Raw genomic sequence first — 13922 nt, 5'->3', positions numbered from 1 at the left:
TTTAGATTTGAAGGTAGGGACTATACAGTCGTCTTATTTCTCAGCTCAGGTTTTGAGAAACAGGAGCTTTCGTGATGTAACTAATGACACACATGTCATAGAATAATTGTCAGAGTAGATTTATTTATATTCGTGGACAGTTGGTTATTTTTTTAAGAATGTAAACCAAAGTAACAACAGTCCTATTCTGCCCCCTACTGGCTCCCGTAAGCTGCAATCAAAGCAACGCCATAAATCCTTCGGAGCATTTTGTCCATGTGACCAAAGTCCAAGTTATCAATGTCTATCCGGGCAGATGTTACATAATAAGTAGAGAATTTTCATTTCTTCTGAGTTCTTGGTAGACACGAAGAAGACATGATGTCACCTTGGTCGTGGACAGGCCGTCGCCAAAGGTACAGGAGACTCGACTTTGATGGAGCTGCTGCAACATTTCCTAACGGTATAGTGGACAACAACAGAACATTTGAATAATGTTTCATCATCTTTTTTAAAGCCCAAATTATTATAAAAAAGTCCTCCTTTGCGACTTCGTAGACTTTTTTAACCTAAAAAAATGTACACTTAAAAAAAAGGCCGCAAATGGCAGTAAAAGTCACTACAATACAGACTTACGAACATGATATGTTCCAAACGGTCGTTCGCAAGTTGAATGTGTTCGTAAGTTGCTTCAGTGCTATATTCTGTATGGAATTGATATTTAAGGTAAAGTAAACCTGTATTGGTTTGTACAGAAATATTAACGTTTCATAAAATATATGCTCAATAATGATATGTACATGTACAACTGAAGAGAATACTACATACGTGACTACAAAAATGTTCGTATGTACCGTTGTTCGTAACTTGAATGTTCGTAAGTAGGGGAAAATGATGACAGTGACTGAAAAAGTCAAATGACTTGACAAACTGAGGGTAGTGTACCTGTAAAAAATGATACCGTATATACTGTATGTTGATAGTGAACTGTTAAGAGTTTAGTACTGTACTACAAACATTTACTGTGCTTCTGTATGCATGTATTATATTGTGTTCCACTAAATTTAGCTATAGAAATATTTTTTCAGTACGCATACACATGTAAATTTACCAAATCCATTTAGGGTTCGCTACATCGCTGTTTTTCGTCTATTGCGAGTGGTCCTGGTCCGCATTAACCGTGATAAACGAGGGATTACTGTCATTTTGTTTGTCATGTAATGTTTATATAACATTCTTTGCAAATCTTACCTCGGCGCGGAGGAGGGCCTCTCTCAGATGTAAATTCTGCTTCGTGATTGTGGAAGAAGGCCTTTCGGGTGCTTTTTCCAACAAATACTGTGACAAAGTACAAGTTATATTGATTTGTATGTATTACAAAAGCAGAAAAATCGACTCGATTGTGTCTTTGTAAACCTGGATTCTCCGCAGGATTGCATGATGCATTCCGCACACTGCTTCTAATGAGGAGCTCTCAACCTGAACCTCCATGAGGGCCAGGGACTCCTCGTACGCCATTGCATCGTCCTCCGTCGGTTTAATCTGTACAAGAAAGACACAATTAGATCGTGATTTTGTCAATACGACTGGAGCATTTTTTTAGAATATTAAAATGGATTCATTAGAGAAAAAAAGGTGCTCGAGGGGGCTGACCTCTTTTGCCGTTATCTTTACGGTGTGACCGTTTGGTGCTCGCGCGTGAACCACAGAGCTGTTGACGGCCACCATCTTGTCTTTTTCCCTCTCGACGCCTCCGTGGCCCTTGCAGAGGAGCCAGTCAAGCAGTGCAAGGCACACATTTGGAAGCGTCTCGTCGAGGTGGTCTCCCAAAGGTTTCAACATGTCCGTCACTAACCGCGACGACACCTTAACGCTCGTAGAATGCCAGCCGTCGCCCGCGTCGGTTTTGTCGCCGCCGCGGCATTTCAAGAACGCTCGGACGGTGGTGACGTCGCAGCGTTGAGGCGGAGCGTTTCGCAACGCCGGGTTGGCTAGCCGTAGAGCATGCAAGCAATCCACCAGCAGCGTGTTCAAGGGTAAAGTGACCAGACCGCCGTCTGCCTGCGACGCCAACGCCTCTCCTTCGAGGAGACGTGCCAGTGAGAACGTCAGAGAAAAGGAAATGAGACATGGTAAAAACGATTCTCCTTCAGTAGCCAGCGGAAAGGAAATCTCCATTTTCTCTCCTGCCTGAAGATTCTGCAAAGGGAAGGAATAATGCGTTGAGCAGCTTTGCCCGTCGGGGTAGCCGCAGAGTGACGATGCGTTGACGTTTAGCGTCCATCCTTCCTCCAGGTGATAAGAACTTCCATTTTCCAGGACGCAGTTCAAATTCAAAGAGTGTTTCTGAAGCAACGCGATCCAGCGGGTGGCGGCGTGACATCGGATGGGTTTCTCCTCGACGGCGACAGCGTTCAGGAGGAAGCTGACGTTGAGCACCCGATTGAGACGTTTCAGGGTTTGGTTTCGGGATTTGATTGACGCTTTCAGCACTGATGCTCTTCAGGGGAAACAATAGAGAAAATAATTATAAATAAATAACATAAAGAAGGATAATATAGCTTAACTCATTCACAGCCATTCACAAATTTATTCGGGAATTGAAAATATGACATAGAACGCCCTTCCCGAATTTGTTCGGGTTTTGTTTCTTCATGCTTGGGTGCCGATAAAGCGCCAGCCATGGCCTCTGGCAATGTTTTTTTTTCTTTTCCACAAGGAGGCAGCATTTCCCTGTTTTCAATGTTAGCGCTTTATTCCAGCTTCAGCTGTTGTTGAAGCGCTATGTAAACCAATAGGTATGTATTGCGTTGTATTTTGGATAATGCCGCCCTCATTTCAAGCTCACATAACTCCAGACCCATGTAACTTGGGAATTAACACTTTTTCTTGCGCGTCGTCTTGGAAAAAAATGGGTCACCGTTGCTAGCTAGCTATCTATTGGCCATCTATTAGCTGTCGAACTAGCTAGCTAGCTAGCTATTAGTTATCTATTAGCTAGCTAGCTAACTTGATCTATTTGAGCTTTTCCCGGTGAACGCTGGCGCATGTGGCTGCCGCTGCTCACCCACAGAAAAAACTGATTCTGTGACTGTAAAGTGACCTTGAGAGTTTTGAAAGGCGCTGATAAATGAACTGTATTATTATTATTATTATTATTATTATTATTATTATTTCTGATGAAAGAAGAGAGTCTAAGGTTTCTAATGCTGTATTGAATGTTTATATCGTCCTAAAACTCAATATTCTGTAGCTCCTGGAATTCACGTGACAATGACAAAAACCCTGGCACTGGAGTGGACACATTTTTTGTACATCTTCTTGGTAGTGAATGAGTTAAATGAACCATAAACGGACTTTGAAATTATGAGGTGTCAATGGGTTGAGAAGGTGTACCTTTCAGAAACATTCCCGATCGCCGACAGGACATCTTTGATGCTACGGCAGGCATGTGAAGAAGGAAAATGGGACGACTTTCCATCGTGTAACCCGACGGGTAAGGAAATCCTTTGGAGTTGACCTCTGCTGGACAGTCCGAGCAGCTCAACTTCACCTGGGACTGAAATAAAATTAATGTTTACGCGCATGTCACTCATCCTTCAAAGTAAAATAGATATTCAGATGATCATCAATGCTTTTTAACATTGACAGGTCAACTTTTCGTTTCCCCTCAATAACACATTGAGAACTAAGAATATTAAAAAAATAATACTTATTTTCTTACCTTGAGTGTTCCTTGCACGTCGTGCCAAAGCGATGACCCGACACACATTTAAACTAACGATGCTCCGCTGGGGAGAAACTCCGCTTGGTGATCCCGCGTCACCATTTGCTGCCTCTGATTCTTCGGCGGAAGGCAGTGAGAGACGTAGTGCAAAGAGATCTGAACCAGTGCTGTAGTAAAGGCAGCGTTCATCCAGACACGCACACACAACAGGTCCATGGACGCAAAATTCTGTAAAAGTGGCTCGGACGCATCCTCCTTCCGGTCCTCCTCGCTTGGAAGTGACCAGTACAACTTTGCCTTGTTCGCCCAGCGCCACCAAGCACTCTGCCGGATCTGTTCGAGTCCCGGCAGAAGCGCCGATAAACACGACGGGCTGCTCGAGGCTGTGGAAGACTTTGAGCCGTGAGCCTGGAACACGATGAGCGGCGAAACATAAACGGCCATCCGGCAGACCGCAAATAATAACCGGGGATTTGGCGAGGGCTGCGTCGATCCCAAATAAGAGTTTGAAGAGGAGAGGATCAAGGCGGACGTGGCCATTTTGGAAGCTCAACGAGGATGGTGAATCTGCAGAGTGGACACAAAATAACACTGGCCTCCGTTCGCTCCACTCATCTGTGCTGCGACGCGCTGAATCTGAGATCAACGGCGCTTGAAATGAACCACACGGTTCGTAGTTGGTCAACGGTGACGCTTCGGCTATTTTGTAGCGTGTCAACAGCCAGGATGTATTTGTCAGCCTGATGCTCAGCAACACAGAATTGACCAGGAGTAGTGCTAAGATTCCATCTTGTCTGATAACGAGATTCTTGGAGGATACTTCCTCACAAGGAGGAGTAGACGAATTGGCGCTTTGAATCCTATGAAGAGAGATCACTTACATTAGGGCAGTATATTCCCATATTTATTAGAATTACAACCATGCCATTTTAAGTGATGACTGTATCTCTATGACACTGTCAATATACTGAGCTCTGTCCCATTAGTAAAAAAAAAGAATCATCTGAAATAGCTACTGCATTGAATGTGTACGGGGAAATTTTTCTAACCTGGACGACAAGGATGAAAAACAGATGCTATAAATTCCACTGCAACTGGCCACATAGATGGTTTGCTTGTCTTCATCCACAACAAGGGACCTCGCAGGACCAGGAAAGATAAGGATGGCCTAAAGATAAAATATGAACAGAACTGAGTGATAAAAAAAAATGTTTTTATCCCGTGAGCTTAAGGCTGGAAATAAAATGTATTATTATTATTATTATTATTATAATTATTATTATTATTACTGCTATCACTACTATTATTACTATTACTATTATTATTACTATAACTACTATTACTATTCTTCTTCTTATACTATTACTACTATTACTATTCTTCTTCTATTATTATTATTATTATTATTATTATTATTATTATTAAAATGCCCTATCAATAAATTCAACCAAGTTATTTGACATTGATTAGTAATGCACCGTTCTATCATCGTGTTACTGCTTTCAAAAATATTAAAAAAAATGTGTCATTAAGGAAAAAAAGTTAAAGTACATCCCATACTTGCCTTCAAAACTTTGTTTTGGTCGTTGAAAACATAAACCTCCTTGTCCCCAGTGCAGAGGAACACGTGCGATCCGACGATTATCGTGCTTGAATCCGAAGAAAATCCAAAGTCGGTCATCGTCTCAACTGCACACCTTCCTTCCATGACCACAATCTAGGGAAATTAATGTGTGGAAATGATATTGATGTCGCTTGTGTTAAAAAAAAATCGGTGCAAAATATCCATACCGGAAAAGTAACTCCCCCTAAATTCTGCTGCATCGAATTCTGACCAATAGGAGTTGAGAATATTCTTCTTCTCTTTGTGTTTAGGAATAGGTCATAAAGAGCTTGGGTGCAATACTGTCCTCTACTGGTAGATCTCTGAACCTCGTGCCAGTACCGGTGTTTTTATCCCCCCCAGGGCCAAGACCTGCCAGCTCCCCCGTTCAAATAAATGTTGTGCACTCCGCCCTATCTAAATCCCCCCCAAAATATACAGTCAAACCTTGGTATATAATATTAATATGTCGGTGATAATAAAACGCACCACAAGGAAGTGACGTTTTAGGAAGCGGAGGGGAGTTGAGCGGTGCATTCATGTGCACTCAGTTTGGTCGACAACCAATTTTCCGTTGTAAACAGAAATAACAACCCGAATTTTTTGATTGATAACCAATTGGACGTTCGAAAACCTATGTTTGATTGTATACTGCATTGTTTTCATTCCAGAAGAAGTACTTTATGGAGAAAATTTAAAAAAAATATCCTGAAAAAAGAAATGAATGCACTCAAAAAGATTGTCTCAAAATGAAAATAAAATACTGTCTAAAACCCTGACTATTTCACCATAGCATGTTTTTTTTTTGTCTTTGCGGCCGTCCGTAGCAATACTGCCTTGTGACTGTGGTGTTTTTATTTATCTCGTTGAGTCACATGTGAAATTTTGTCATGAATTGAAAAAGAATGACAATACCTTGGTGGTCAAGGGTGATATTAAAACAAGTGTCATTGATACTTCGTAGTAAAACATTGTCGAAAAAAAACTACGAGATAGACCAATAAAACAGGTTTAATGAATAAAAAGACATGGAAACACAAAAATAAAACACACACACACACACACACACATACAAAAGACATACAGCACTAGTTTTAGCTACTCTTCCCCCATAGCTGACTTTATTATTTCTGTTCTTTTCACACTGGCTGCCTCTTTAAACTTTGTGATGGCCTCATTGCAGGATTTTTCCTGCAAATGAAAGAAAACAGGCCATTAGATACACTGGCATTTGCAATATTAAAAAATATTGTGTATACAATTTAGAGCGTTACAAAAGTAACATACAATTTCAAAGATATGCTTTTCCAATTGCAGCTTGAAAATCTCTTCCACAGTCAGCTCTTCCACTTTCTTTTTCAGGGCAATGAAGTGGCATGAAGGCGAATGGGATTTATGTTCCTTCCTGCAAACGCAGGGAGACATAAATAAGAGGTTGAGGGACAATCTTACACACCAAAAGTATGTTTAGTTAAAAAAAAATAATAATAAATGTGGCTGTACATTATGAACTCAACGTTTACCTACATAGAGAAATAACCATGATGATTACGTAGCAAAATTAGAACGATTCAGTAGTATTTTGCCCATGTCAGAGCTCCGGAAATGGACCAAAAACTGTATTGACAGCTGGGCACCCAAGCAAAGTGTTTATCAATCTTACTCTGGGTCATCATCAGGCTCCCAGCCTTCCAATTCTTTAAGGCAAAAGAAACACATGGCGACATCGGGGCAGTTATCCGAAGGCGTGTGGATGAAGCCAGCCTTTGCCATCTGTGGGAACACAACGATCAATATTTTGGGGTGATTACACTCAAAAGCAGGAAGATATGTTCTTCAAATATTGAACTGACATCTCCCTAGTTGCAGAAAAAAAGCATATGACACGACTTAAACATGTGATTGGTTCTTGTTTACAACTCAAACGCGTCGCTATTGTGCAGCTAAGCTAGTAAGCAAACGGCTCGACAATAGATACTCACGTTCTCGGGTGTGCAAGCGCAGTCTTGATCGAACGGCCATCCCACAAACGTCTTTAGCCTATTCTCGTAAAGAAACATTTCAAGGCTATCTTTTTCAACCAGGTCCATTTTATTTTGAGCTGTGATCTCTTTTGGAACGAGGATTTCGCCACATCAACTTTCAAATTCCTGTCGCCTTTCGATAGCGTGTTCTGATTGGATGAGAAAGGAGGTCAGAGGTCGTTCTTCTTCGTGTACTAACAAGGAAGCGGATCGCATTTATTGCCAAACACGGAAGTGGATTGCGTTTATTGCCGCCTAGCGGTCACTTTTCTTACTCTATACATATAGTATTTTAACATCCAAATTCTTATTTAACACACATACAATGACATGATCATGAATATTTCGCAATTAAAAAAATCAGGAATTATATTGTAAACAGGGATTGTAGTGTAATATGTGGCAATCATTAAGGGTTGCCAAACAAACAGCAAATTTAATTTACATTACAATCATCTATGTAATAAAATGTGTATTTATGTCATAATGTCTTGGAACGTACTGCAAATAAATACACTTCAGTCAAATGTATTGACACACAAAATGTTTATTTCAGTGTTTAAAAATACTCAACCAAAGCACAAAACGAATGCACATTTTTAAGGCAATTTGATCCCTACACATTAATGGTGGCTATACACTGGAATATATTAGACCTTTACTTTAAAAAAATAAAGACAAAGCAAGAAAATGAATACCAAACAATAAAATCTACGTCACCAAAAACTTTACAGATTGTACTGCGCTGCTCACAAAACATGGCAGTTTTTGTAAACAGGGCGAGAGAAGGTTCGCTTTTTCCTTCTGAAAATGGCAGATAAAACGTTCTTGTTTGAATCCATCGCGTGTGCGTGTCTTCCAAATGGCAAACAATTCCCACGTATAAAATACGTTCATCCGGGTAAGCAAACTTTCCCGGCAAAGAGGAGGCCCACGATGGTGAAAAAAATGGACAAGACGAAGAGGACGTAAGAGGAACCCACCCCGGTATTGTTGGGAAGCTTGTACGGCTGTCCTCCAACTTCGTTGACGTAGAAGCCGATGGGGAAAATGAGGGCGGCCATACAGAAGAGGACAACTGAGGACAAGGAGGAGAGAAAAAAAGGGTTCTCATCCACTTCTGTCGACACACGCTAGAAGCAGGACAAATCATAAGCATTTCCATTGATTTCAATGGGGATATGTGATTTGAGTTACATGCAAGGTCACGCAAGGGATCGAATTCCAACGTTGAGGCATAATTCACAATTCCGGATGCAAGAAGGAGACACCTACGCCCCGTGAAGGCGATCCAGCGAGCGTATCGGATGACCTCATGGCGCCAGTGGGACATGATCAGCAGGCAACAAGTGACGGTCAGCAAGAGGACGCCCACTACGATGAAGAAAAGCGTGGTGACCCACTCGAGAGGCATGTGCGGTGGGACGCAAGTCCGATCCCGGCCGTGAATGGTCTGACACTGTCGGACCAGACCGACAGTCAGCGAGCCTGGGTAAGGAAGAACAAGTGTTAGGACAAAAATATGCTTTACTTTCTTTTTTTCATGCCTTGGAATGATCAAATCATGCATCATGTTAGAGTGGTTGAAAGTTGTTCTTATTGAGTTATGAAATATTGTCTTTTTGATGATGCTCTCTCAGCTATTTTCTTGCTGTTGTTGCTTCCGTTTGCACTTCATGACATCATAAGTCATACTGCATTGTCCTTTAATTCTCTGGGTGGAAGGTCGATCACTGCCAAGAGACTTCATTAAAAGTCAACCAAGCGCAGTCATGATATTTCCTGCATTAATTATATCCACGAGTGACTAAATCACGACCAAGGATGCTGATTTCACACAGTTTCCCGAATGGGATGCTAACATGTCAAATTTAATTACAACAATTCACACTTGGCGGTTGCCTATACATTTTAGACAAACATTTAAAAATGACATTGTCATCACGTGGAAGTGGTGCAAAACTTTTTCAATGTGATGTGACATTTTACCAGCTGACTCTCCAGTGCTGATCCAGTCCGGATTGGCGATGCTGGCGATGGCGAAGATTTCTGCAGCGAGGAACAAACATCCTGATATCACGGTCAGTTTATCCATGTCCGTGGACTCACGCGGGTGGTCCCGTTTTTGTGGCCCGATCCCACCACAAGTGCCTGCGGCTAGGTGTGTATCACGTTCATGGCGTTGTTGAATCAAACAGCGTGACAGTGCTCCCATCCGGAACAATCGTTTTTATATTCCTCTGGAGGAGGGACTCACGAACCGCCATCCTGGCAATTTTCCCGAGGATATTCTTCAGCAAAAAAAAAGCCTGGATTAGTCTCACAAAGTGTGATGTGTTAGCCAGAAATCCGTGCGGTTGATTTTCTTGCAGTAGCCCTGAAACATGTTCGAGAAATGTTGACAACTAAATACATTATTTACCTTTTGTTTTTCATTGCAAGTATATATAATTTTAAAATTAAATAAAACGCGCCGTTATTTTCTACGAGAAGGGGACGTATTGAAGCTGCAAAAACAAAAACTCTGTTCCAGCAAGCTTGCTTTCTTCGCGACTGTCGTCAGAAACTCTCGCGAGAATTTACGGGAAGAAGCGCCCCGCGGCCACTCCAAGTACCTCCGGATGTTGTTCTATATGTCGGGGCGAAAAACGATTAATCTCGTTTTTTTTAAATAGCAAATTATAATTTTACTGACAAAACATGACAGTCTTATTTAATATCCCAATTCCCATTGAGGTGGAAAAAGGTACTCACCGTAATTATAACTATTGATGTATAAAAATGCTAAAAGTGCTTTGAAAATGTAGGTGAAGTACATTTTTCTCAGTTATTTACGGCTTTTGCTGCAGGATGGATGATCCCAGGTGTCTCTAAAGATGAAACGTGAATCAGATCTGTGGTTTGGGGTTTTTAATCACGTTGCATTTGTGTACTGCCCCCCCCCCCCCCATTCAATAGTGTATGTGGAAATCGGCAATTGTCACGCCCACCCATCGATTGCACAAGTAATTTATGCAAGCCAAGAACAGACAGTGTTCACACGGTGAAGTGGTTGAACCAATATTGGTGTATTTAATCAGTATATGCTCTTTTTTTGTAATAATTTCCATATGTTTGTCACCGTAGGCTTTTATAATCCATTCCTTACATCGTAGAGACAAACGGAATGTATTCATTATTTTACATATACATTATACTGGATAACCTGGAAATTATATTGGCGGACACGAATTGGACTAACGGCGTCAAAATAGCATCTTTCTGTTAGAGCGGAGGAAACAAATTCTGAAGAAGAATTCTGAAATAAGAGATGGAGGTGATTTTTAGAGTTCGTCAATGAAGGGGGTTTTGACGAGGTTCCCGCTGGATGCCATGGTCTTTTTGCCCGACACAAACTTTTTGGCAGCCTGGAAATCAATGCAAAAATTAGCTTGGTTGACCAGAGCAAAAAAATACAACTGCAAACGAGGGTCTTACATTGGCCACGTCCGTTAAGGAGACATTGTTGATGTTTTTGGCGAATTCTTCAGGGGGTTGGTAGGCGCCGTTTGCCAGCGCCTGAGTGCCCATAGCCTGCAGCAGACCTTCCGAAGTCTCCAGCGACATCAGTAAGTGAGACTTCAGGGATAACCTGCGCAAAGACAATGAGAGCCATTCAATTGGTTAGTATAGTGAAACAGCTTCTCAAAAACAGTTTTCCCCTCTCAAATATTTTGTAAATAATCTGTAGCTGTTTTAAAGTCATAGTTGAATTGGTATAGAATTGTGTGCGATGACAGATTTCAATCACGTGGTTTCTTACTTGGCCTGAGTGAGGTCAGCAGCTGTGACTCCTCCATCAGCGACCGCTTTCACCTCGGCAAGAGCGGCCTTCAGGACCTGCAGAGCGTGCAAAAAAAATACTTAAGGGTCTGTGCGGGTGCGGGGTCGTGTTACTTGAAATTGTGCGACAACGATGATACTTACAGCGGATGTCGAGCCTGCTTGGGAAATGGTGTAAATTCCAAACAGCCCCGAGTCAGAGTAGCTCGCATTGTAAGCAGTTACCTGTCAAGATTATGAGAAAAAAAATAATGATATTAACTCATTCACTGCCAAACATGTCCAAAAATGTGTCCACTACATAAACATTCATGACAGCGTTAGAAACCTTAGACGCTCTTCTTTCACCAGAAAAAAAAAAGAGTTAATTCCTAAGTTATATGGGTCTGTAGTTATATGAGCTTGAAATGAGGGTGGCAGTCCAATACGTACATATTGGTTTATATAGTGCTTTAGCAATAGCTGAAGCTGTGCGCTGTGGTTACATTCCGAGTACATTGTGTAATAATATATCAGGCGGGTCGACTCACATCGAAGGGTTCTGCAGTTGCCTTGGCAACCCCCTGCACCAATCTGCTCGTTATATTGGAGCCCCTCTTGATGCGCGGACCAGCTCCCAGCAGGTGCTGCAGAACGCTAAATGCCACGGCCTCATTGCTGCCCGATGCTGCTGACTCGCTCACAACGGCGGAGTGAACCAAGCCGCCGGTGCTCGGCAGGCGGATCTCACCTGAGAGCGGACGGAAATGAAAATAAAAAATCAAATTTGGAGCAGTTTGACTTTGAATTTCAAACCGATGAAATCATGCTGTTTTTAATTTGACCAGCGTTGTTGGAAATGCGTCGCTTACCGCCACGGTACCGGGCTCGGTCACCGGATTTTCCGGCGCCGCTGCGGATGTTAAGGAACTGCTCTCCGACTTGCTTAAGAACACTATGATCCACACCTGGAGAAAGCACAGAAGAATTTGGCTTCCTTTGTTTCGATATCCCCAAAATCGTGTATTCAACATCCTTACCAAGTCCGACAAGAGCCATTCTTGCACTTGTGAAATGATTCTGGACAAACTGATGCAACTAAAATAAAGAAATAATTCAGAAAATAGTTACAAGTGTGCTTGATAGTATTCTGAACTAAAATACGACAACAATACTCACATGTTCAGACAGGACATTGCCCACCATGTAGTCAGGACAGTAAAGGGAGTTGGAAAGAGCGTTTTTATAAGCGGCTTCATGGAGACTTTCAACCACAGCTGGGATCAAAAATAAAAATGGAGAGCTCCTCCGTATTTGATTTCGTGCATGCCTGCGTGGACCCACTCACCTATCTGAGCACTCTGTCCTGCTCGGTCCTTGTCAACTTTGACCCTCGGGGTGAGATCAGACACCTCCCATGGCCGGAACTCTTGCGCCGTTGTCACATTGATCAGATACTCCATCACAGTGTCGCTATTGAAAGACATAGAAGAGTTTTTAAGCTGAAAATATGCAGATCATATTTTATTGATTATTATGAGTTGATATGTGAGATAATGTAAAAGAAAAAAGAGGATGACTGATAGCTTCCTGGAGAGGGAAAAAATGTTAGATTCTTACTCACAGGTCATCTCTCAAACAGTCAAGGGTGTAGATCATGTTCTCTCTGGATGAAGATGCACTACATCGACACAAATTTTGAAAAAAAAATATTAATACCAAAAAATATCAAGATTTAGTTTCATAATTAAGGTCACCGACCTCAGTTTAGCCCCAACTGCTTCAATCCCACGGCATATCCTGAAAGCTGAGGCTCCTTTAGTCGTCTAGAAGAACATGAATTTTAACGCATTGCACTAACTGCTCATTTTTGAGACATTGGAGTACTTTAAATAGAACAAAATTTAAACTTTAGACAGTTTGTGCGCTCATTGGCGTGATGCATCATACCAAGTCGGCGGCCAGTCGGAGGACGTGGGTAACTCCCTGGTTGTCAAGCGTCTCATAGCGACTGCCGGCTTTTACAAACACACCGATCTTGGAAGCTGGTGAGTAGTTTTCCAGTGAGGCGATCACAAGTCCGCTGGGCAGTCGGGTCACCTGGATGGGACAAACAAATGAAGATCGATGAAGCTGCAATGTAGAAAAGAAACATATCATCCATGATCACTGACCTGCATATCTTGCGCCTGAAATGTAACATGCTTGGCAGCATTCTCCACCTTATGGGCAGCCTGTGCTGCGTAAAGCCTGGTCTGGAAAAACAAAGTGGAAGATGGAATGATACAACTAGCAATAACAGTCCTCATATTCGCAAGTAGCAAAACATCACAATCACATTTATTAGTCATTAGGGTTCGATTGATAATAAAAATAAGAATAATAATATAGTCCTTGCAAATTTCCCCATTGTGGGACGAAAAAAGGTTTTCTGATTGTGATTTAATTCAATTCTCTAGGTGTTGTGTGAGTCCTGTTTTTGACATGTCTAATGTAAATCATACATTAGTATGACAATATGTTTGATTACAAATAATTGCATACAACCCCTTCCTCGCAACTCTCGGGACGTGACTCGAGGCATTAATCGCCGCACAAATAGAGTGAAACAGACGGCAACTATTGCCTTTTATTGCCAAAGGTTATACTAATCTGTAGTCCTCACCGATAAGTGAGTGAGACCCCGTATCCCCTTCATTTCCCGTCTCTCCTTCAAGCCAGGACAACGAAGCAATATGGCGATGTCAAAGTGCCCTACTGAGGTGAGCGTCTTTTTCTTCGTGTGTTG

General features: G+C 41.9%; 4 protein-coding genes across 6 annotated transcripts; all 4 read right to left on the bottom strand.

Annotated features, from left to right (window-relative positions):
• Window positions 1-103: 103 nt before the first annotated feature.
• faap100 (FA core complex associated protein 100) lies at window positions 104-5518 on the bottom strand. The gene is made up of 8 exons (XM_089015141.1): window positions 5271-5518; window positions 4756-4874; window positions 3704-4566; window positions 3376-3538; window positions 1633-2479; window positions 1396-1521; window positions 1231-1317; window positions 104-436 (listed from the first exon to the last, which is right to left on the bottom strand). Exons 1-8 carry the CDS (start codon window positions 5412-5414, stop codon window positions 299-301), a joined length of 2487 nt encoding a protein of 828 aa, XP_088871267.1. The 5' UTR covers window positions 5415-5518; the 3' UTR covers window positions 104-298.
• Window positions 5519-6311: 793 nt separating this feature from the next.
• On the bottom strand, window positions 6312-7468 carry birc5a (baculoviral IAP repeat containing 5a). The gene is made up of 4 exons (XM_089015662.1): window positions 7292-7468; window positions 6973-7082; window positions 6597-6714; window positions 6312-6500 (listed from the first exon to the last, which is right to left on the bottom strand). Exons 1-4 carry the CDS (start codon window positions 7397-7399, stop codon window positions 6408-6410), a joined length of 429 nt encoding a protein of 142 aa, XP_088871788.1. The 5' UTR covers window positions 7400-7468; the 3' UTR covers window positions 6312-6407.
• Window positions 7469-7862: 394 nt separating this feature from the next.
• Window positions 7863-9886, bottom strand: LOC148887413 (uncharacterized protein C16orf52 homolog B-like). 3 transcript variants are annotated; one of them, XM_089015459.1, is made up of 4 exons: window positions 9756-9885; window positions 9323-9624; window positions 8531-8821; window positions 7863-8411 (listed from the first exon to the last, which is right to left on the bottom strand). In XM_089015459.1, the coding sequence occupies exons 2-4, from the start codon at window positions 9546-9548 to the stop codon at window positions 8227-8229; spliced, it is 702 nt and encodes a 233-aa protein (XP_088871585.1). In that variant the 5' UTR covers window positions 9549-9624; window positions 9756-9885; the 3' UTR covers window positions 7863-8226. The 3 variants fall into 3 exon arrangements, with proteins under 3 accessions (XP_088871585.1, XP_088871584.1, XP_088871586.1); XM_089015458.1 differs by having other exon boundaries at window positions 9323-9886; XM_089015460.1 differs by having other exon boundaries at window positions 8609-8821; window positions 9323-9886.
• Window positions 9887-10517: 631 nt separating this feature from the next.
• uqcrc2b (ubiquinol-cytochrome c reductase core protein 2b) lies at window positions 10518-13905 on the bottom strand. Its single transcript, XM_089015326.1, has 14 exons — window positions 13800-13905; window positions 13309-13389; window positions 13085-13234; window positions 12896-12960; window positions 12759-12815; window positions 12483-12607; window positions 12314-12411; window positions 12175-12232; window positions 12007-12102; window positions 11686-11885; window positions 11300-11380; window positions 11136-11212; window positions 10811-10964; window positions 10518-10740 (listed from the first exon to the last, which is right to left on the bottom strand). The coding sequence occupies exons 1-14, from the start codon at window positions 13830-13832 to the stop codon at window positions 10657-10659; spliced, it is 1359 nt and encodes a 452-aa protein (XP_088871452.1). The 5' UTR covers window positions 13833-13905; the 3' UTR covers window positions 10518-10656.
• Between the last annotated feature and the right edge of the window lie 17 nt (window positions 13906-13922).

This window comes from Hippocampus bargibanti, linkage group LG15 (assembly GCF_051943395.1).
Source record: "Hippocampus bargibanti isolate YZ-2025 linkage group LG15, ASM5194339v1, whole genome shotgun sequence".
Classification (NCBI taxonomy): Eukaryota; Metazoa; Chordata; class Actinopteri; order Syngnathiformes; family Syngnathidae; genus Hippocampus; species Hippocampus bargibanti.
This window is presented reverse-complemented; position numbering and strand designations above follow the sequence as displayed.